A 22,484-nucleotide genomic window follows, 5' to 3' on the forward strand; every position below is an offset into this window, starting at 1 on the left:
ACCGTTCATCAGATCACCTAAAAAGCTGCGATTTGATGTGTCACATGCATGGGTTTGGTTCTCTTTTACATTTGACCACTTCCGGCGGGACAACTGCAACCGATTCCGGAACACTACCGGTAGTTTCTAATGTAGTCTGGTTCTATTTTCGTGCTAATCGTTCATCGGGTTTTCGAAAAAGCCGCAATTTGATGTGTTGCATGCATTACTTTGGTTCACTTATGTATTTGGCCACTTCCGGCGGGACACTCGGAATCGGTTCCGGAACACCACCGGTTCAGATATGGTCTAAGACTCTTTTCCCGCTTACCGTTCATCAGGTTATCAGAAAAGCCGCAATTTGGTGTGTCGCATGCATGGGTTTGGTTCACTTTTGTATCTGGCCAATTCCGGCGCGACACTCGGAACCGGTTCCGGAACACTACCTGTAGTTTCTAATTTGGTGTGAGCCTATTTTCTTGCTAACCGTTTATCAGGTTATCGAGAAAGCCGCGATTTGATGTGTCGCGTGCATAGGTTTGCTCCACTTTAATATATGGCCACTTCCGGCGATATACCCGGAACGGGTTCTGGAATACTACCGGTTCAGATATTATCTGAGACTATTTTCCTGCATACCGTTAATCAGGTTATCGAAAAAGCCGCTATTTGATGTGTCGCATGCATGGATTTGGTTCACTTTTTTATTTGGCTGCTTCCGGCGGGACACCCGGAACCGGTTCTGGAACACTACCGGTTCAGATATGGTCTGAGAGTATTTTCCTGCATACCGTTCATCGGGTAATGGAAAATTCCGCGGTTTTATGTGTCGCATGCATAGGGTTGTAACATTTTCATATCTGGCCCCTTCCTGGGGTACCGGTCCGGAACACCTAAATGGCCATAACTCCGGAACGGCTGGACCGATCCGAACCATTTTCAATAGGAAACAATGGGACCAGGTTCCGCGTCGAATGAACCGTCGGTCATTAAAATCGGTTGAGGTTTACTGCCAAAAAGTGATGTGAGTTTTTTGTACACACACATACACACATACACACATACATACACACACACATACATACACACAGACATCACCTCAATTCGTCGAGCTGAGTTGATTGGTATATGTGACTCGACCCTCCGGGCCTTCTATCAAAAAGTCATTTTTGGAGTGAACATATAGCCTTTCCAGTACACTTAGTGTACGAGAAAGGCAAAAATCGTGGAGAAATCTCATGAGGAATCCCTGAAAAGTTCGTGATGGAAAATCAGGTGAAATTCCTGGAGAAATAGCAGGAGGAATCACTAGAGAAATTGCTGACATAATTTCTGAAGGATGTCCTGGAGCAATTCCTGAAGAAATTCCTGGAGGACTTCCAGGAGAAATTTCTGGATAAAATCCTGGAGTAATGCCTGGAAGAATTCCTGTGGGAATTGCAGGAGGCATCTCTAGAGAAATTCTTGAAAGAATTACTGAATGAATTTCTTGAGGAATATTCAGAGGAATTCTGGGAGATTTCTATTTCTATTACTTTTCTTTTTCTGAAAATAAAAATATCCCTTGAGAAAATCCTAGAGCAATTTCTAGCGGAATTTCTGAAGGAATTCCTGGAGAAATTCTCGATAGAATCCCAGAGGGAATCCTTGAGGAAATTTGTGAACTCTTGGAGAGATCCCTGGAGGATATGCTAGAGAAATGCCTGTAGGAATTCTAGAAATACCTCAAGAGATTCCTCTAGAGAAGTTTTTGGTGGAAATTCTGAAGGAATCTCTAGATGAATTCCAGCAGGAATTTTTAGAGAAATTCCACCAGGAATTTCCAACGAAATCACTTGAAAAAATCTTAGAGGAATTCCTGAAGAAATTCGTGGATGAATCTATTAAGGAATTTGTAGAAAAATAGGGTAAGTGTACCAATTATGGCTACAGTACCAATTATTCGCCATAGTTAATGTTCACCCTTTAACGATGGAAATCTACTAGGAAAATTTTGTGAACAACAGATCACGTTCATAAAAGATAGTCGCACTCATTTAAACTCCACATTTTCCTCAAATCATGGTAGAAATAAATCATTTTCCTTAAAATTTCGGCTTCCTTGCACCCTTTTTCGCCATAGTGTACCAGTTATGGTTAACCCCATAAGGAATGCATGCAAATAGTGCGAAAAGGAACCGAAGTTAAAAAATGTAACCATAACTGGAACAGGGTTCCTATCATTGGCACATGCTGTAATCAATACTAAAAGTGGTTTTGGCTCCGTTTCATTATTTTTCCTGTAAAGTATGGAAACTAAGCTGTCTTTTAACTTATTCATGACATTCGTTGGTCTTCTCGTTATTTTTGTATAAATAGCTTTCCTTAGGTAGTGCCATAATTGGTACACGCACCCTACCAGGAATAATTCCTGAAGAAATCGCATTTGGAATTCTTGTAGAAATTCTGGAGGAATCCTGAAGAAACTCCAGAAGGAATCCCGGAACCAATTTTAAGAGGAATTCCTAAGAGAATTCCTAAACAGTTCCTGGAAGTACTGAATGAATTCCTGGAGGAGTTTCTTAACCTTCCGGCAGTCGCGCGGTAATGCGGAGTACGAAAAGCGAGATTTTTTTATCCTGTTGTACGAAATACAACAGTGCGATCTCTCGAGGAAGAAAGAGTTCATGAAGGAATCCTAAAAAGAGTTTCTAGGAGAATCTCTAGAGAAATTTGCAAAATAAATTGTTCCAGAAAGAATCACAGAAGGAATTTCTGAGGTAAGCACATAATAAATTCTTGGAAGAATCCCTGGAATAATTTCTGAAGGATTCTTTGAAGAAATTCGTGGAGGAAACCATTGAAAAATTTCTGGAGGAATTACAAGAAAATTCCTGAAGAAATTGCAGATGGAATCCATGAAGAACTCCTGGAGGAATTCTTGGAAGAGTTCATCGAGGGACTCCTTGAGGCATTCCTGTAGGAGTTCCTGAAGAAACCCCGGAAGCAATTCCTAGGAGAATTACTCAGGGAATCCGTAAACAGTCCCTGAAGTACTGGATAAATTGCTAAAGCAGTTCCTGAAAGAATTCCAAGAGCAACTCCTGAAGGAATTCTATAAAGTGCTACTGGGCAATTTTTTGAGAGAATTTTTAAAATAATCCCTGGAGAAACACAGAAGAAATTCCTGAATGCAGGAATTCTTGAAGGAAAACCTGTAGGATTTCCTGAACCAATCCCATGAGGAACTCCTCAGGAATTCCCAGGAAAGCTTTCTGAACAAATTCCTGGAGGAAATTTTGTTGGAAAAAAATATATGAAGGAATCCATGTCTGCAATAATTTTGGAACGAATTATTGTTGGAATCTTTGGATGGACTTCCAAAAGAATGTTTTGTACAATGTTTTAAGGAACTCCTGGATTATTTTTAGCTAATATCTGGTAAAATTTTCTGTAAGGGTTTTTGGAAGATATTCCAACTGAAATACTTCGAACTATTCTAGTTTGAATTATTGGAGAAATCTCTAGTGGAATTCTTAAAGGAATACATGGAGAAATCCCTGAAGAAATCTCTTAAGGAAAACTTACAAAAATGCCCAAAAGAATTTCTGTTGACACTCCCTTGGAAATCCCTGGAAAAATCCTGGAGGAATCTTCGAAAAAAGCTCTGGAACAATCACTGGAGGAACCTCTAAAGATTCCCGGAGGATTGTCTGGTGAAACCGATAGAGGAATTCTTTAAAAACTCTCTGAAGCAATTCATGATTGAATCATTGAAGGGATCTATGGAAAAATTCCTGGCGGAATTCGTCAATGCATCCTTGCAGAAGTATTTGTAAAAATTTCTGATGGAATCGCGGGAAGAATTCTTAAAGCATTTCTTTGAATAAACCCTGAAACAAACACTATCGGAACCCTGCAAGATGCCCATGGCAGAATGCACGAATCAAATTCTCCTGGAGAAGTCCCTTGAGGAATTTCTGAAAGAATCCCTGGAGAAGTTCCTGAATAAATGCTCAAAGGAATTTCTGAAGGTGTCCTTGAAAGAATTCGTTAATAAATTCCAGGTATTCTGCTCTTAAGGTGAAACTGGAAGCATTTTCTTACTTTTTGGTTTTTGATTTTTTACTAAATAACGAGGCAATATTTTCAAAATCGGTTTTCTTGCACATGTAGAGTATGGATCGGGGTATCTTCTGATTTTTTTTTTGTATGTGAAAATATTTTTCGTTTTTGCAGAAACCATTTTTGAACAAAATTTTACAAAAGAAATGTTTTTTTGCAAAAATGGAGAACATTTTCCACCTTAAAAAAATCAGAAGATACCTTGATCCATACTCTACATGTGCACCGAAACCGATTTTGAAAATATTACTTCGTTTTTTTTTTGAGAAAACAAAAACCGAAAAAATGTGAAAATGATTTCAGTTTCGCCTTAACATGACGTTTGTTTGAATTGTATACTAGTGAAAATTCGTGTAGCAGTAGCACATAACTGCATTCTATAGCAGCATATGGTTCTACAAAGTCCTTCTTTTCCCCTATCGGTACTGGCTCCGTCATATCTGGAAAATTTGGCATGCTGTTTTTGTATTCCATGAATGAACATCCAAAATTTAGCTATTCAGCCAAGCTTGTTATTAGGTAAAATTCTATGATAAGATTGAAATGGTTCTCTTGGAGAAACACTTGACGAAATTTCCTGTGGTTCTCGAGTTGAAAAAGGATTGACAATTGTGGATAAAAACCTTAAATTATTAGAATTTTTTTGAGATATTTTTTCTGGAACTCTGAATTATTGTTAATTTTTAAGTAGGCTCCAATTTAAAAAAAAATCTGGTGGCCAGGGGGGACTGCCCCCCTCTGGCTACGCCCATGATCTTGTTACTTTAATTCTGGATGGATACCTAAAATTTGAAGTGCTGTATTTGTTATGCAGTATGTATAACAAAATAATAGCATTTCTTGCTATTAATTTTTACATTTGATTGATGTAATATTTACCAGAACTTGTTCTTCAGATATTTTATTGTAATTCTGCAAATACCACATCAATGCCAAATTCTGCACAAATACTTCCAATTGTCCAAAGGCATATGGCATTTTGCACCACATTTCGTTTTCCGATCTTGTTGTTCGTTCCACATTCCACATTTCTCCCAATATCTAATCAATTGACGACAAGTTAGTTATATCAAACGGATGATTGGATTAACCCTTATGGCTCTGATTGTTCATCAAGTTCATTCCGTTACCCTCCCATCAATCTTGCCCTCCCATTCTGATTGGTCAATTCTCAAGTACTTCATAAATCACTCGATCCCCTCCAATGCAATATACGTATGTACGTAGTTTGATCGACGACGACGTCAACTTGAAGATTATTCGCGGCCGCGTGCTTCGTCCGCGGACCACTTGTACAAAGTACTCCGTCGTCGTATAATATTTTGACACTAAACTCGTGGCTATCTGAAACCACCGCCGCCGCGCAGCCAGAGACGCACCGCCGCGTCGTCGTCGTTTGAGATAATGGAGCAACCAGGCTATTAAAGTGCAGTTTTTTGTTGTCTTATCAAGCTGGTTGTTATCACCCCCTTCGAAAGCTGGACCCACTCCGTCGTTGTTGGAGCAAATTATTCGGCTTAGTACGAAATATACTCGGGAAAACATTGATTGATCGGGCAGCCAGCCATCGCGATTGATTGATGGGGTGGTGGAATTAAATCCTACATATGTGTGCTGAAAGAGATGGGGGATAGTGAGGACTAAAAAAACAACCTATTAGCGGGGACCGCGGTCATTGTGCGATGATTCGAGCAAAATCAGTCCAAAATCAATTACCGCCGGGAGATGAATACGCGGTGTGCTTGCTAATCAATCGTCACTGCTGCTGGTGGTGTGAAAATCCCCTTCCGGAAGCTGGATTAAAATCGAAACGACACAGAGGTAGCATAACGTGGCAAATTAAAGTTAATGCGTTGCTCGTGATTGTATCCGCGATAATCTGGACGAACCTTAAAAATCTGTAGTAAGTTACTAGTTAGAACGGCGAAAATTTTCACCCAAGTAAACGCACTGAACTTTTTTCGCCGTGTTATCAAGGAACTAACCTGTTCTAAATTAGTCTTATAATAACCCTTGTAAACCAAAATATCGTGCCAATGATTACTTGGGCAATAAACATAAAACGCACATTTTGGAAATTTCTACGTTTTTCCGATTTGAAAAAGTTAGGTACAAATAGTGCAAATGCAATCATAGGTATAGCTTTAGCGAAAACAAATTCAATTTTTAATAAGAAATGATTGATATGCGTAGTACCTTTAAACTATTATGGACATGAGGTAAAACCAGTTAGAAGTGAGTGTGAGTGAACCGAGAAGTCAATCAAGGATTGGTGTTAATAAGTTGAAAGAGAAATGAAAGTGCATCAAAAGCGTATCGTAAATGAGTCGGAAATATATGGAGAGTAAACCGAATGTAACATGTGAGTGAGATAAGAGTGGAGCTTAGCTCAGACAAGAGTAGACACCCACAAGGAGAGAAAGAGCATAAGCATAGATGACGTACAATTCGGAGTTGCTATTCCGATGCAAAAGGATCTTGGGAGTAACTTACCGTTCTTAGTGTGCATTCTCGAGAATCGTGGTACGGTCTCCGTGTAAGGGAATGAATTTTAATATGATGTACGTTGCAGAGACCATGATCCTCTACTTTTCCACGATTGCTTCAGCGGCGTAGCCATACATTTACTGTGGGATGGGTTTTGACTATCAATGATACTTTTGACACTCACAGTTTGTAATCAGCAATGAATCATGAGCGTTTATGCAGAGCGTTTTATACTGAAAATTTGTTCCAGAAGTGTTGGCTCTGGGGGAGGGCTTTGACCCTAACCCCTCCCCAGTCTGAGATTATACAAGAAATTCATCCTGTCCTGGTACATCCTTGAGCACAAAACTTTCAATAATTCCAGAGATTTCTCAAGGGACTCCCTTAACAAAAAATATTACAAGAAATTCTCCTAGTAATTCCTTTTCTTCTGGGTAGTTTACTTCAGAACTTATTTTGAAATTCTTGCAGAAATTTCAGGCACTCCGCTGTATATTCTTCTACGAATACCTTCAGGAATTCCTCTAAAAAGTCTCTTAGATTTTTTTTTTCATTATTTCCTTCATGAATTATTCTTTGGAATTCATCCAGAAAATTCTCAAAAAACTCTTCTAGCAGTGAACTTGGTGCACCGCAAAGCCTTGACAAGTGCACCGCGATATTTAAGAACCTGCCTTTACTTTGACAAATTGTTTGCCTTAGATGAAAACACATTTTTTGTTAATGTAAATATTCACTAAAGCTTATTCTTCACTGCAATCAGACATTTAGTGGAAATAAGAACAAGGGAATTTAATGGAAAACCTATTACAAAGTGTTCCAAGGGATTTCTCAAAGACTGCTTGGAAGAATTCCTTTCTTGGTATCCTCTAACGATTACCTTGAGAATACCTAAGGTATTCCAGGAAACAATCCCAAAGCAATTACAACAGAAACTTTCAATAACATAAATGGAGAAGTATCTGATTATTTTTTTTGGCTGAATTCTTTAAGGAATCTGTAAAAAGCTCTAACAAATACTTAGGGTACATGGAGAAATTCCACAAAGAATCTCTGAAAAAAATCATGATGAAATTCCAAAGCATATTCCGGATAAAATTCCTAAAAAAGGCCCACTGGAGCAAATTTGCAACGAAGGGATCCCTGAAGAAATTTTCCTAACTTACCACAAAAAATTTCAAGACCGGATATCTTAAAACGCATAAACAAATCCTTTCAGAAATTCTCGCAAACAATAAATTACTGAAAAACTTCTGCAAACAAAACTTGAAAAACAAAATCCGATGAAATATCTGCAGAAGTTCACAAAAGAACCTTGGATGAATTTCAGCGCAAAACTTAAGAGTTATTCTGTAAATTACTTAAGATATACTCCAAGAATCCCTAAAAAGAAGTTGTAATAACATTCCCGATGTAATTCCTTGCCAGAATTCCGCAATAAATAGCTGGGAGGGTTGGTCGAAGAATTCCTGGAAGAATCATTCAAAGTATTCCAAAACGAATCATTGAAGAAATTTCCCAAGGATTGAGAAATCATTACTTCAGGAAAAATTCTCGTACAAATACGTGAAGGAATTTCTGGAGCTGTCTTAAAGATTCTTTGCGAAAATTAATCAGTAATACCTGAATTAAGTCTTTGGAGGCATTTTGGTAGATACCTTGAGAAACCAAGATGAACTTCTGAGATAATGTCTACAAGAATTCTTTAATAAATTTCTGGAGAATTTTCTCAAGGAAGGAATTCGTGGATATATATAATCATATTTGGAATTCAAAAAAATCATAGTGAACTATTTTTCCGAAAAACGCTAGATGAAATTTCACGATTTTCCAAAATTTTTTAAAACACTCCCAACTTCAAAAAATCATGTTTCAAAAACTATACATCGTAGAACAAACTTTTTTTAGTGAAATCGACCCAAAATTACCTCATAAAATACACCGAGGAAAAAAATTAAAAAATGTTTCACCATAGAGAAAAACGCGTTTAAAAATGCTGATAAAAGTACCGTTTGTATATTAGATTATTGTTAAACATTTTTTTTTCCAAGCGCAAAAACTAATGTTCTTCCTTTTAAAAAACTACGACCAATCGCTATATTTTCATAGTAAGCCATCTACAACAGCAGCCGTTCACTTGTTGCAACATATTTGCTTTTAAAAAAAATCTGTTAAACGTTGAATCTGTTCATTTGGCGTCAAATAGAATTAAAATTTTAAAATTGAAAAACAACATATATGGCAACACTGCATCAGAAAAAAATATGTCCGTGATGGATTCTTCAAAACGGTATTTTTTTTTTTTTTTCAAAAAAGGCGAAGGCCATAAATTTAGGTGTGGTATAGTTTCAAAGAGATACAATAATAAAAGATAGGAAAAACATGGATTTTTGTGGTATAGGGAAAGACGAGACTACATAATAAAAAACCGGCAAAACCCGTCCTCAATTATGAGGACCCAAGCAGCATTTTTTTCAGAAGAAATTTCTCTAAGAACTTCTTTAAGATTTTTCTTTGTGATTTCAAAAGAAATTTCCCTCTTCTATGTAGGTTCCCTTCCATGCGTTTCGCCAGGAGCTCCTCCAAGTGTTTCGCCATGAATTCCTACAGAAGTTTCACCCCAAATTATAAATGAAACCCTTCAAAAAAAACTTTCAGATATTCCAGAGATTATTTCAGGGACTCCTCCAGAAATTTTCCCAGGAATTCACCCAGGATTTGTTCTTATGATTCCTTTATGAATTTTTCAAAAATTCAACAAAAAATTCTCCTATTAATTTCTCTAAGATTATTTCTTCCGGATTTCTTCAGGATTTCCTGTAGGGCTTGTCTCAGATTGCTTCAGAAATTTCTCCAGGAGTTATTCTTTGACATGTCTCCAGGAATTCATCTAGAAAATTATCACACGACTCTGCCGGGGGTTTCTTAAGAAATTTTTCAAGCTAATCTTCCATGAATTGTTTCACAGAGATTTCTTCGATAATTCCTCCAGGTTTTTTTTACAGTTTTCCTTGCAGTGCTTCAGTAAATCTGTTTTCGGGTATATTTTATTTTTAGAAATTACTCCAGAATCTTCTTCGCTAAGAAAATCTTCCGGATTTTTTTCTTGGGATTTCTTTTAGAATTCCTCTGGGAATTACTCAAGGAAAATATATCTCCAGAGTTTTCTTTAGGTATTTTACGGAAATTCTTCCTGACAATTCACCAGGGATTATCTCAAGATCGCTTCTTTTATCTTGGAAATTCTTCAAATATTTCTGCAATAATTCCTTCACGAATTCCCCCAGGAATTGTTTTAGCTATTCCTCCAAGGTTTCTCTCAAGAAATCATTCATACATACCTGTAGGTATTCTCTTAGATGTTCTTGCATGTTTTCCTCCAGACATTCTTCTGAGAATTTCTCCAGAGATTGCATCCTTCTATGCATACCATCAAAAATCCTTCAGGTACTTCTTTAGAGATTTCTGAAGAGATTTTTTTTGCAGGAATTATTGTAGAGATTTCTGCAGGAATCCCTCCAAAGATACCTTGGGACATACCTGCTGCATTTTTCCAGAGATTCTTGCAGGAATTGCTTCTCCAGGATTTTTTAAAATCTCCAGGAATTACTCCTTAGGATTCTTGCGTAACACCTGGACGAGTGTGTTGTTTGGGAAATTCCCCCATGAACACATCAAGGTAATCTTTCGGAGATTACTTCAGGAATTATGTCTAAAATATCGCCAGCGTTCCTTCCCCAAATATCATCTGGAAACCCATTAAAAATTCTATCGAGGATTTCTCCAAAAATTCCTCCAGGAATTTTACCTCACTTTTTCTACACAAATTCTTCTAGAAAATTTCGCAAGAGACTGTTCCATGAAATGATCTTGGGATTTGCTTTTGAGGTTCTATATAAGCCCTTCAGGGTTTTCTCCAGGGATTGTTTCATGTTTTTCTTACGAAATTTATTCAAAATTCCCGTGAAGGGTTTCTTTAAAACTTCCTCCAGGGATTCATCTATGAATTCATCAAGAAAAGTCATAGCAGTTCTTCAGATTATTCCTCCAAGAATTGCTTTATGAATTCCTCATGGGAAATAGTAAGAACTCTCTTCAGAAAATCCATCGGGAATACCTCAGGAGCTCATTCAGGAATAGTTTCAGGAATTCTTTCAGAGATTATTCCTTGCAACTTTTATAGGAATATCATCAGAAATTTCTAATGATGTTTTTTTATTTGATTAATTCTTCAAAAGGTATTTTTGGGAGTTCTTTCAGTTACACATCCAGGAGTTTCTACAAAGAGCCCCAAAGGTATTGCTTCACTAAATTTGCTTCGATAATCCTTATTTTTTTGCAAATTCCTTTGCAGAAGAAATTCTTTCTTCTAGGATTTGTTCTTGCAGAAATTCTTCCCAAAATTTTTGCAGCTGTAGTTCCCGAGATTTCCACTAGAATTCCTCCAAAGAATCCTGCATGAATACAATCAAAGTTACCTAAAAAAAAAACTCTCCAGAGATTGTTGCTAGAATAGCTTCAGCTATTATTGTAAGAATATCTCCAGTGAGTCCCTATGATGAAATTCTTTCAGGCTGTAAGTAATCCCTCAGGAATATGTGGAATATGTATCTCTTCCAGAGATTCTATCAGAAACTTCTCCAGTAATTTATTCAACATTTCCTAACGGTTTTTTTTTTTCGGAAACTCTTCCAGACATGCCTTTGAGTATTTCTTTAGGGATTCATTTTGACAGAAATGTCTATATCTTCTTGTAGGGATTCTTAAAATCTTTAGGTATTCTCGTGTACTTATTGAGAATTTTTTTTCAGGAATTCTTCAACATATTGTTTTAGAAGTAACTCAAGAAAATACTCACAGCGCTCACTTTCTGAGAGAAACCCATCTCCTGTGAAAATCCCGTTCAATATTTGGTGGCTTCAAGCATAGCTCCAATGATGGTGGCTCCAGTGAGGATTTCGCCTGCGTAATATTCTTTTTAACCGTGTATCAGCAGTAAATTGAAAATCATGACATTATCATCATCATCTGTAAGTTGACTGAGAATTTTTATTGATAAGAAAGGGACACAAGAAGGGCCATACGTGATATCACTAGGTCAGCTTCAGAGGCACGTTCTTATCCATTTTGAAAATTTGTGCCATACGTGATAGTATTGGATCGGTGGATCTTCAATGGCTCATTTTCTCTATTTTTACAAGCAATCTCACTTTGGTCATCAACAGTGGTGAGAGGAGTGGGTAGGACAGAAAGGACATATCCTACGCACAAAAATAGTTGGGAAGGACATTCAATGTGTTGTTTTATTTATGACTTTTATGCAATTCAGTATCATAATTTACATTTTATATAACTCATTTTGGTATCATAATGACCATTTTTTTCCGAACTGGTTTATTATGCAACTGAAATGAGTTACATAATGCAAAATAGTTGTATAATGTTCATAATGCAACTCATTTGAGTTGCATTATGAACATTATGCAACTCAAATGGGTTGCATTATGAAAAAGTCATTGCATAAAATTTGGTATGGAACTCGTTGCAAAACTCGATTTTTTCAGCACTCTTCGTATTTAGCCAACTCGGCAAGCCTCGTTGGATAAATGTACGATTCGTGCTGAAAAAATCAACTTTTTGCAACTCGTTACATAAATAACTATTATTAAACACATAGAAAATATCAATATATTCAATAATACATTTCCAACAACTTGGAACAACAGTTTGATGTTCCAAATGGGAAAAAAACGGAAGCTGCTACAAACACTTTACCAATATGGAGTCTGCAGGTAACCATGGTTTGTTTTTTTTTTTCAGATAATTATGTTTTGTGGATTAGACTAATAGTATTTTCCAAAATGGTCTAAAAAATTGTAAATTATCTGATGCGTTAGTGAGTGGACGGCAAAGTACGTTTAATTGGCAAATTGAGAGATAAATTTGTAAAAAATAACCACTTATTTTGCTGGGATTCGAACCCACGACTCCGTTATCGCTAGTCCGGCGCTTTAATCAACTAAGCTACAGAACAAGTTATAACTCTGCAGAAGAGAAAGTCAAACTTGGCGTTAGTGAGTGTGTCCCGATTATCCCGTACACCGGCCTCAATTACCACCCGATGACCAATGTTCTGCAAACTGTTAATTAAATGGGAAGATCCCCAAAAAGTCCGATTCCCAGAGAGCCTATTAGCATCCATTACCGGATTGTGATTGAGTTGAGTAGTCCGCATCTTTTCGCTCTTAACAAGCGTGCACACCTAGAAAATATCATGTAATTTTAAGTGTCCTGAACCTGACATATACGAGCATCTTCAAAAACACAAATTTAGAGGTTGAAACATGTAAATTTACGTCTTTCAAGACACCCCAAAACAAAACTTATTTTTTCTTAGCGTCTAGCAATCGCTAGAATCGATTTGACAGATAAAACAAAGAAAAAGTAAAATAATCCCACACCTGGATTCGAACACCGGATCTGCTGATCGTGAGTCACATCTCTTACCTCTCGGCTATTTCACCGAGTTAAAAGGTGGCTGATAAAAGTGATACTGATTCTACGTTTCTGGTGAAACGAATTTGTTGACATCTAACGCAACCAACCAGCACTTACATGATGCGCGTAAAATTGAGTCCAATTTGTGATTCAGTCTTGAAAACGTTTACATTCTTTGATGATTCCGTTTCGTGCAAAATTCAGAATTTCTAAGTGTGTGTTTTATTTTTGCCATTCCAGGTATATTGATCATTAGCTTCCGCTGACACGCTGCTGCAGAAGCACTCATCTGCCACAAACCCAGCAGAGAATCCACCGGATCCGAATCGTAAAGTTTTTCTTTCAACGGAAATCTAGGTCATCCCGATCAGATGATTATCCGGTGGGCACTGTTGCTACTGGCAGCAGCAGCAGCGACGACGACGACGATGACGGTCCACGCGGCTCCCAGGAGTAGTGACAACTTCCAGCTAATCATCCTCCACAATAACGATATGCACGCGCGTTTCGAGCAAACGGGCGCCTACGGAAACGACTGCCAGCCGGCGGATGTGGCCAGCAATCGGTGCTACGGAGGATTCGCACGAGTGGCGCACAAGTGAGTACCTTACCTGCCTTCTATTACTGGGAAGTATATTGGTTCGAGGGGATGAGGGATTCATTGAACTCTCGAATGTAGCAGCAGTATCAGATGTGTTTGATGTTCTCGGAAGAAAGCTGTGATTAAGAAAGTTGAGTTTTGTACTAACGCGGTGGTGCATGTAATTGGATGACTGGAAAATTAGAACGCTGATTAGCTTGTTGAAATGTGTTGTGAATGATGGCGATTAGCTGGAGAACAGTAATTATGTGATGAGCAAGACTGGTATCACCGCATCGCATGGAATTAATTATTGTTGCGGCAAAAGCACCTTGTAATGTTTCAATTATGATCTTTAGAATCTTTAAACCAAATTTTTCGCCTTATCATCGTACACTAGAACCTCTTTTTATGCTTTTTTAAGAAAGACAGCTATCCAGAACCAATATTATTATGCATGAGAAAATGTAGGAATGACAGTAATGATGGCAATGGCGGTCGCGTGGTTTTTATAGGGGAGAGCAAAGAGAGGTTACCGAGGTGATTCAGGCGGCCTTAGAGTATATCATGGGTATTTCAGGGGATCTCAGTGCTGTTTTAGGAGGTACCACAAATTCTCATGTGGTCTTAAAGTTTTCACAGGGTGAAATCTCCGAAATTACGAAATCTCAGGAAAATGGGTATTTCAGGGAGTCTCCGGGACGTTTCAGGGAGGTTACAAAGAGTCTCACGGACGTTTATGGGGCTCAAACCCGTCTCGGTGGTTTTCAGGGGCGTTTCAGAGGGTCCCAGATGTTTTTGGAGGACGCTCCAGGGTGTATTACGAAAGTTTTAGGAGGTCTGAGGGGCGTTTAAGGTGCTGTCAGGGGATTTACGGGGACCTGGGAGATCTCAGGGACGTTTCAAGGGGTTTCAGAGGGCTCCAGGGGATCTCAAGTGTAGTTAAAGGGGTCTCAGGGAGATTACAGGAAGTCTTAGGGGAGTTTCTGCAGATCTCCGGCTTTTGCCGGGTGTTCCAGAGAGTCTTATGGGCGTTTAAGGGGGTCACATGGGGCGTAGACTGGCCCACATTTGTATAGCGAGAAATTCCTTCTCCTAAGCTGCACAATCGGTTAAAAACTGAGCTGGCACAAACGAGATGAAGTTTGTATAAGGTTTTATTTATTCAGTTTTGTCAACTAACGTCAAACAACGGTAGACACTAGTACAAATACATACTAGTATACATACATATTTTTTTCAGTGCATTTCATTTCATTTATTTAGTATTACATCAAATTCAAGATAAAACTGAATCAACACTATTTCTCCATAATACACGGTTCGTGGCTGCCGCTCTCCATCCTCGGTCGCGCCCGATGCTCGTCAAGTCACGCGCCACCTGGTCCGCCCATCGTGCTCTCTGCGCTCCACGCCTTCTTGTGTTAACCGGATCAGTTGCAAACACCAGCTTTACAGGGTTGTTGTCCGGCATTATTGCAACATGTCCTGCCCATCGTATACTTCCGGCTTTGGCCACCTCCTGGATGCTGGGTTCGCCGTAAAGTGCAGCGTGCTCGTGGTTCATCCTTCTCCGCCACACACCGTTCTCCTGCACACCGCCGAAGATCGTTCTTAGCACGCGTCGCTCGAAAACTCCGAGTGCTTGTAGGTCCTACTCGAGCATCGTTTGCGTTTGTACATGGTGAAAGGGTCCCAGGAGGTTTTAAGGGTTTTCCAGTGGGCTTAATGGGATCGTTTAACCTTCATTTTGCGTCACGTTGGCAGCAGCTCGCTGACGTAGTGAACGCCACAGGAGGATTAAGGAGGCCTCATGGAAATTTCAAGTGGTCTCAGGGGTCTCCAAGTGAGCTCAAGAGAATTTTAGGGGGTTTAAGGGAAGTAATACGGAGTCGTGGTTTTAGAGGGGGCAAGAGGTCCAAGTGATGTTTCAGGCGATGTCTAAGCTTTAATCCATCTAAAATAAATCTCCACCCCCTGAATCCCCTAGAAATTTCCGGGGAATGCCTTTGGAGCGCACCTGAAACATCCTAAAATCATCTAAGTAGCCATCCACAAATTACGTAATGCTCTAGGGTGAGGGGGCGTACTGCCGAGCGTTACGACTGATACATAAATTATACATTTTTTTTACAAAAAGCGTTACGATGGGTGGGGGGGGGGGGGGGGTTTCCAAAATTCAGAATTCAGCATTACGTGATAAATTGACGCTGCATTATCACTTACTCGTGTATCCTTAGCACATCTGGAGTAAATAGTGCCAACCTAAAAGATATTTATCCTAAGCGGATGATCGATTTAGCCTAGTACTCGGCCCACAGATTTTCTGAGGAGGTAAAATGAAACTCAGAAATCACAACGCAAATCCTCAACAGCACCAAGCGCTTATCGCGCAGCTAGGAGTTCGTACAACACTCATAATTTCTCACGGCCATTCACACTCAAATAGCACTGCCCAACTAACATTTTTGCTGTATAAGAGCTTAAACGAGTTTTCTTCCAAAAGCGTTTGCTCCATAAGCTTTTATGCAGCTACTTTTGTTAGTAGGGTGGCGAGTTACACTGTCATACAAATAAAGACTCGCTAGGCTCAAAACACATTCCTCTACCCGAAATCATCATCGTTTTCGGTCTCCTTTTCCTCGCTTGGTTTTTCATTGGTTCATTCGCTTCCTTGAGACGAGGCAGAAGCAACCTACCACCTAGCCTACCACTCTAGAATAGAGCTTCACGATCAATCAGCGATCAATTCTGACTATACATGTCAATGGTTTCTCCTCCGTGATTGATCTGAACTGGTTCCAATTGCTTTGAGATTAGGCTGTCCCAAAAAAAAAGTTGTTGGACCCTTTTCCATTGAAATTCTCAATTTTTTTTTTCAAATATATTAAATAGTTTTGGAGAAACATGGCCCATATAAATAGTACTTTCAGATAAAACCTTCATGGTTGAAAATAAAAAATAGTACATGTCTTCTTTTATTAAATTTTGATGAAAAATGTTCAAAAAATGGTGGAACCTCTAAACGATTTTTTAGAAAATCGAAATATTCTACAAAAATGCTTCAATAATGTATATCTTTGGGGCCATTTATAAACCACGTAGACTTTTTGGGAGGAGGGGTGGGGGGGTCTGGCCAAAGTCTACGCTCCATACAAATTTTCAATTTTTTGTATGGGCAAAGGTCTACGAGGGGGGAGGGGGGGGGGGGGGGTTTCTGAGACGGCCAAATTTTTGTCTACGTTTATGAACAGCCTCTTTCATTTAAGGGTTGAACACCTTGACTTTTCAAAGATTGATTTTGTTTAGGTTTAAAGTTAGGTTTTGATCCGCATTAGAGAAGTTAGTCTGTACTCTCAGAAAAATGCAACAATGTAGTAATTGTAACCATCACTAATAATAGATCATGTACATAAGCGCATTCATCACACAGTACAATGCACTAAAGGGTTCAATAGTCAGCCAAACAGTATTTAACCACTGCCATGTTCTAGTCCAAGTCAGTATCAATCTATCAGTGTATCAATATAGTATCAATGTATTGTGAATAGTATCGTATCATAAGTATCCGTCCAAGAAAAACGTACCACGTCCGCTGTAATAGTTCCATCATCGAAATACAAGTTAACACGGTGTTCAGTTAAGTACTTGTGTAATATATCAGACCACTAAGTTCCGTGTAAATCAGACCCGATCATTTCGACCAATAAACCGAAGTATTCAGACCGACCGCGTTCTTTCCAGTGATTATCATTTGTTGAATTCTAGTGAATAATCAGATACCGACAGATCATTACAGACGCTATTATGTGCGACAACAGGTTTTTTTGGGACAGCCTAACTGAGATACAACCGAATAAGGGACTGGGACACTCCACTTATTCTCAAAGTGCAATTGTAGCGGCTCATGTATTTTTGATCAATAACGGCGCTGGCCACGTCCTTATAGTCAGCTGGTAAGAGAAAGGAATGTTAGAGTGTACTGGTTGTTGCTACTAGAGACCGAGAGCACTCTGCGTCCCCACAACCCGCACGGACTGGAGTATTCGTTAGACGGAGAGGATGGGAGATCTGGGAGTCACCGTTGGGTCGGTGATGCGATCCATGGATAGGGAATTATTTATAGTGTTCGTTAGGTGATAGATTGTGTGGTGTATATGAAGCTCAAGCGGCACAGTTCGCTTTGGTTGCATAACTTGCAGGCGTTATATACACTGTGCTGTGGAAGTTGCAAAGGAAAGGAAACGACTTTTTTACAATACAGGTTCTAGCGATGGCTATGAACATATGAATAAAAGAGCTGTATATGTAGAGAAGAGAGAGATAGAGCTAATTGTGAAAACGACCGACTGATAGGCAGAATTTATCCCTCTACAATTGGCTTTTCGGAGATAGAGAAAATAGATAGAAAGATATAAAGTAGGAGGAAATAGACAGGTCAGGGATGAACGCATGACCTTCTGCATACGAATTAGAAGCTGTAGCCACTAGACCACCAAGCCCGTCAAGAAGCAACCTACCACTCTAGAATAGAGCTTGTAGCAAAACTGAGGAGAATTAACAAGCCTAGGAGCAGGTCAGATTCCTATCGACTTCCTTGCTGAGTTTTCGTCGCCACGAGTCTGGCTCTGCTGCGATGCCCTGCCGGATTCCAATCCAGCAGCGCTTGCTTGCAGATCTATTATTCGCCTTTTCGTAGTACATGGCCGACCCACCTCCATTTACGTTCTTGAATTTCTGTTGATATCGATTTCGGACGGTTCCATGGCGATGGAGCTCAGTATTCGAGATCCAATTGTGAGGTCACCAGGCCCGAATAGTAAACCACAGAATTTGCAATCGTCATGGTAAGCACCTTTTTGCACACTGTGCCGCACATTTAAATCAAAATTACTAGAAAACGATAAGAGTTGGAAGATTTGCGTCAAAGAACGAATTGTAGAATGGAATAGGGCCACAACTTTGCGAAAGAAAGAAATTTAATTTATTACGCATGTTTCAAAGATAATTGACATAAACAAATAACGCTATTTTTTGCTATTTTACTCCAGAAAACTTAGTTATTTAACTAAACCAATCGATTCAAAGATACCATTTGATGGAAAATTCAATAATCTTTCGAACAAGGGTAAAACAACTGCGGTAAGTTTGGCCATTTTAAAGTTATAGCCAGTTAAGGCAATAAGAGTAAAAAACATGGGGAGTTCAATAACTACGTAACGGATGAGATTTGACCATATGCGTAGAACAACTTTTTTCACCATTTATGGTCCTCTATCACCCTTTAAAAAGTTTGCACTCATGAACCTAACACCCTGTATTTCATATATTTCCTAAACTTTTGTAAAAGCAGCTCTAGCCTTCTGGATTCGTGCTTCTAATGTTGATCTTGAAGGGGTTCTCAGCGACTGTCAGAGGGTTCTAAGGCGTCTCTGAGCTATTTCAGATCATCTCAGGCGGTTTCAAGGGCGTTACAGGGGGCTCGGAGGTCTCAGGGGAATTTAAAGGGATCTCAGAGGTCCAGATGGTGAGACGTCAAAACATGCATTAATTAACGTCATATGAATAAAAATGGGGTTTGCAATGAAAAAAAAAAATCGCATTGCATATCTATTAGAGTGGGTCAACGTTGTATGGAGAAAATTTAAATTTGATCGCATCAATCCGGAACAAAGATTTTTCAATCTGTATTAGCGTCCAAAACCACTGTGCAAAATTTGGAAGCAATTGGTTGTGTCCACTTATTCCACATTGCGATTGAAATTTGTGTGTGAAGTTAGAATGGGACAACGTACTTTTTTACATTTTATTTATAAGTTGAATTCTTTTGTTTAATACAATGTAAAAAAAACTCAAGACGTTCTAGGATATGTCGAAAAACTTTGCCGAAGACCGCACAGTGATCCGACGCTTGTGAAAAAAGTTATTAACTTGGTAACTTAGTCCAAAAATTGAGACTTTATTATTGGAATAAAGAAATAAACATGTTAAATTAATCAATCTGTACGTTATAACTTTTTTCACAAGTGTCGGATCACTTTGCGGTCTTCGGCAAAGTTTTTCGGCATATCCTAGGCTATACTTCAACGTCATTAGTTAGACCCTTTTAGACAAAAAAAAAATTAATTTAGGAGAAAAATGCAAAAAGCACGTTTTCCCATACTAAATTCCATACAAATTTCAATCACAATGCGGAATACGGGGACGCAACCAATCGCTTCCAAATTTTGCACAGTTGTTTTGGACGCCAAAAGGAATCGAAAAAGCTTTGCTTCAAAAATCGACTTTGTTGACCCAGTCTAATATCTATCTATTGCTGCACCCTGTAAACTTTAAATCTAGTGGAAATTATTCTTGCCTCTGATGATGAAAATATATCATTGATGTTATTGTTCTTATACCAACTCACATATTTCAGAATTTCCTAATTTCAAGGAACATTCTTTGAATTTATCAAAGATATTGTTTTTTTTATATAACCAGATTAATATTTCGTATTTTTTAATAAATATTTTTTTAAATAAAATTTCCCAAAAACATTGTGCTACTTCCAGAGTTCGGGAATACCGTTCGCAGGAGGCAGCCGGGGGACTTCCGGTTCTGTACCTGAACGCCGGTGACACCTACACAGGCACGCCGTGGTTTGCCGTCTACAAGGACAACATCACCGCTTCATTCCTAAACATCCTCAAACCAGATGCCATCGTGAGTCCTAGTTTCGTCTATTTCCTCCCAGCAGCGATCTAATTATCTTTCTCTTTCTTAGTCCCTCGGCAATCACGAGTTCGACAACGGCGTCGAAGGGCTGGTCCCGTTCCTGAACGAAGTGGAGTTCCCGGTACTGACCGCCAATCTGGATCTCTCCCGAACGCCATCGATGCGGGAGGCCAAATCGCTGCTCCCGTCGACGGTGTTCACCAAGGGTGGCGTCAAGATCGGTGTCATCGGCTACCTGACGCCGGAGACGAAACAGCTCACCGTGCCCACTACGGTGGACTTTACCGATGAGATCGTCGCCATTAAGTAAGAGTGGGGTTCTCTAAGTTGAATATTTTCTGATTGGTCATTGCATTTACAGCAAGGAAGCAGAAACCCTCAAAGCCCAAGGGGTGAAGATCCTGATCGCGTTGGGTCACAGCGGTTTAGAGAGGGATCGAGAGATTGCAGCTAGCTGCCCGGATATTGATATCGTTATTGGAGGACATTCGCACACATTCCTCTTCTCCGGTACGATACCAGATATTGATCCATCGGAAGGTCCCTATCCGGTTATGGTGAAGAACCCTGCTAGTCGAGAGGTACCCGTAGTTCAAGCTTATGCCTACACGAAGTATCTGGGTTACATGAAGGTTGAATTCGATGCCGATGGAAACCTAGTGTCGTTCGACGGCAAACCAATTCTGCTGAACGGAGCCGTCGATCGAGACTCGGATGTTCTACAGCTGTTGGACGTATACCGACCGGGTATTCTGGAGCTGGAGGAAGTCATTGGACAGACGAGAGTGCTTCTGGATGCCACCCGGTGTCGGTTCGAGGAGTGCAACATTGGAAACATGATTGCGGATTCAATGGTGATGACCTACACCATGTCACGTGATGACTCCAGTCAATACTGGACCGATGCTGCCATCGCCTTTGTCCAGGGTGGAGGAATACGGGCGTCGATTGAGGTTGGACAGGATGGAAACATCACCAAAAAGGATTTGAAGACGGTTCTGCCGTTTGGAAACGCGATCATCCTCGCTGAGGTCACCGGAGAGACGATCAGACTGATGTTGGAGCGAAGCGTTTACCGATACGATGGTAAGAGTGGTTATGGTGAATTTCTGCAGATGGCTGGAGTGCACGTGACCTACGACTTGAGTAAACCGCCAGGCCAACGGGTGTCTTCCGTAGAAGCACGATGCGCTCGGTGTACAACTCCCTCCTTCGCACCCCTGTACGACTACGACCGGTACAAGATCATCATTAGTCAGTTCATATGGGAGGGAGGCGATGGATACGATATGTTCAGTGGTCGTAACTTCCAAGTCCTAGAATGGGGAGAGTACGAGATGACCGAGCAGTATCTGAGAAACTTTTCACCCATCTATCCGGCTATCGAGTGGCGAATTACGCTGAATGGAGAAGTCAATCCGGACCATATGACTACGGAGCCGGAAACGCCCACAACGACAGTGGCGGGAAGCACCACCGAGGATGATGATGGTGCCGCTGGAAGTCTTAAAGCGACAACGGCGACCGTCGTGGTACTAGCATTTGTTTGTTTGTTACAAAGAGTTTTAATGTGATAAAGGATAGTGAGAATTTGAATGTGTTTCAGCTCAGGTTAAACAAAGTTGCACTTGCTGTGAAAGTATTCCTATAGGACTAAGTACAAAAATGCCTGGTAATTTAAGTAGTTCGTTTTATTACTTAAGAGAAATGAAAGAAAACCGATTGAGGAAGAGAATTGCGGCCTCTTTCCCGTAAAACTTTAGATTCCTGGAACATTCCGGCTGTTTCCCTATATGCTTAATAATCTCTTAATTCTCCTCCATCATACTTGATTAACAAAATAGGTTTCAGTATTTTCTGAGAATAGCTTAAATGAAGCTACGAGGTTAGGAACATTTTGAATTGCATATATGATATGTGACAGTGACACGCAAAGAAAGAGGAGATGTTCATAAACCATGTGGTCATTTTTCTGGATATTCTGATACACATAACATCGCCCCCTCCACCCGGGGGAAATTTATAGAATCTTGGTCTCAAGAGCATTTCAGGGTAGTACCTGGAGTGCTTCAGGGGGTCTCAGGGTGTACCTGAAAATCTCTGGGGCGTTTTAGGAGGT

The 22,484-nt window shown here is 39.7% G+C and overlaps 1 protein-coding gene across 3 annotated transcripts in view; it reads left to right on the forward strand.

Annotated features, from left to right (window-relative positions):
• The window catches only part of LOC109410908 (protein 5NUC-like), a 61,249-nt gene extending 39,205 nt beyond the window's left edge, over nt 1-22,044 (forward strand). The window contains exons 1-5 of one of the 3 annotated variants that reach the window (XM_062842397.1): nt 5,359-5,986; nt 13,309-13,666; nt 20,203-20,353; nt 20,415-20,671; nt 20,727-22,044. In XM_062842397.1, the coding sequence (XP_062698381.1) occupies nt 13,440-13,666; nt 20,203-20,353; nt 20,415-20,671; nt 20,727-21,939 (1,848 nt within the window). In that variant the 5' untranslated portion in view covers nt 5,359-5,986; nt 13,309-13,439 and the 3' untranslated portion in view covers nt 21,940-22,044. Of the gene's footprint in view, nt 1-5,358; nt 5,987-13,308; nt 13,667-20,202; nt 20,354-20,414; nt 20,672-20,726 lie in introns of those variants that run through there. The other 2 variants (XM_062842398.1, XM_019684436.3) reach the window with 2 other exon arrangements.
• Nucleotides 22,045-22,484: the final 440 nt, after the last annotated feature.

This window comes from Aedes albopictus, chromosome 3 (assembly GCF_035046485.1).
Source record: "Aedes albopictus strain Foshan chromosome 3, AalbF5, whole genome shotgun sequence".
Lineage (NCBI taxonomy): Eukaryota > Metazoa > Arthropoda > Insecta > Diptera > Culicidae > Aedes > Aedes albopictus.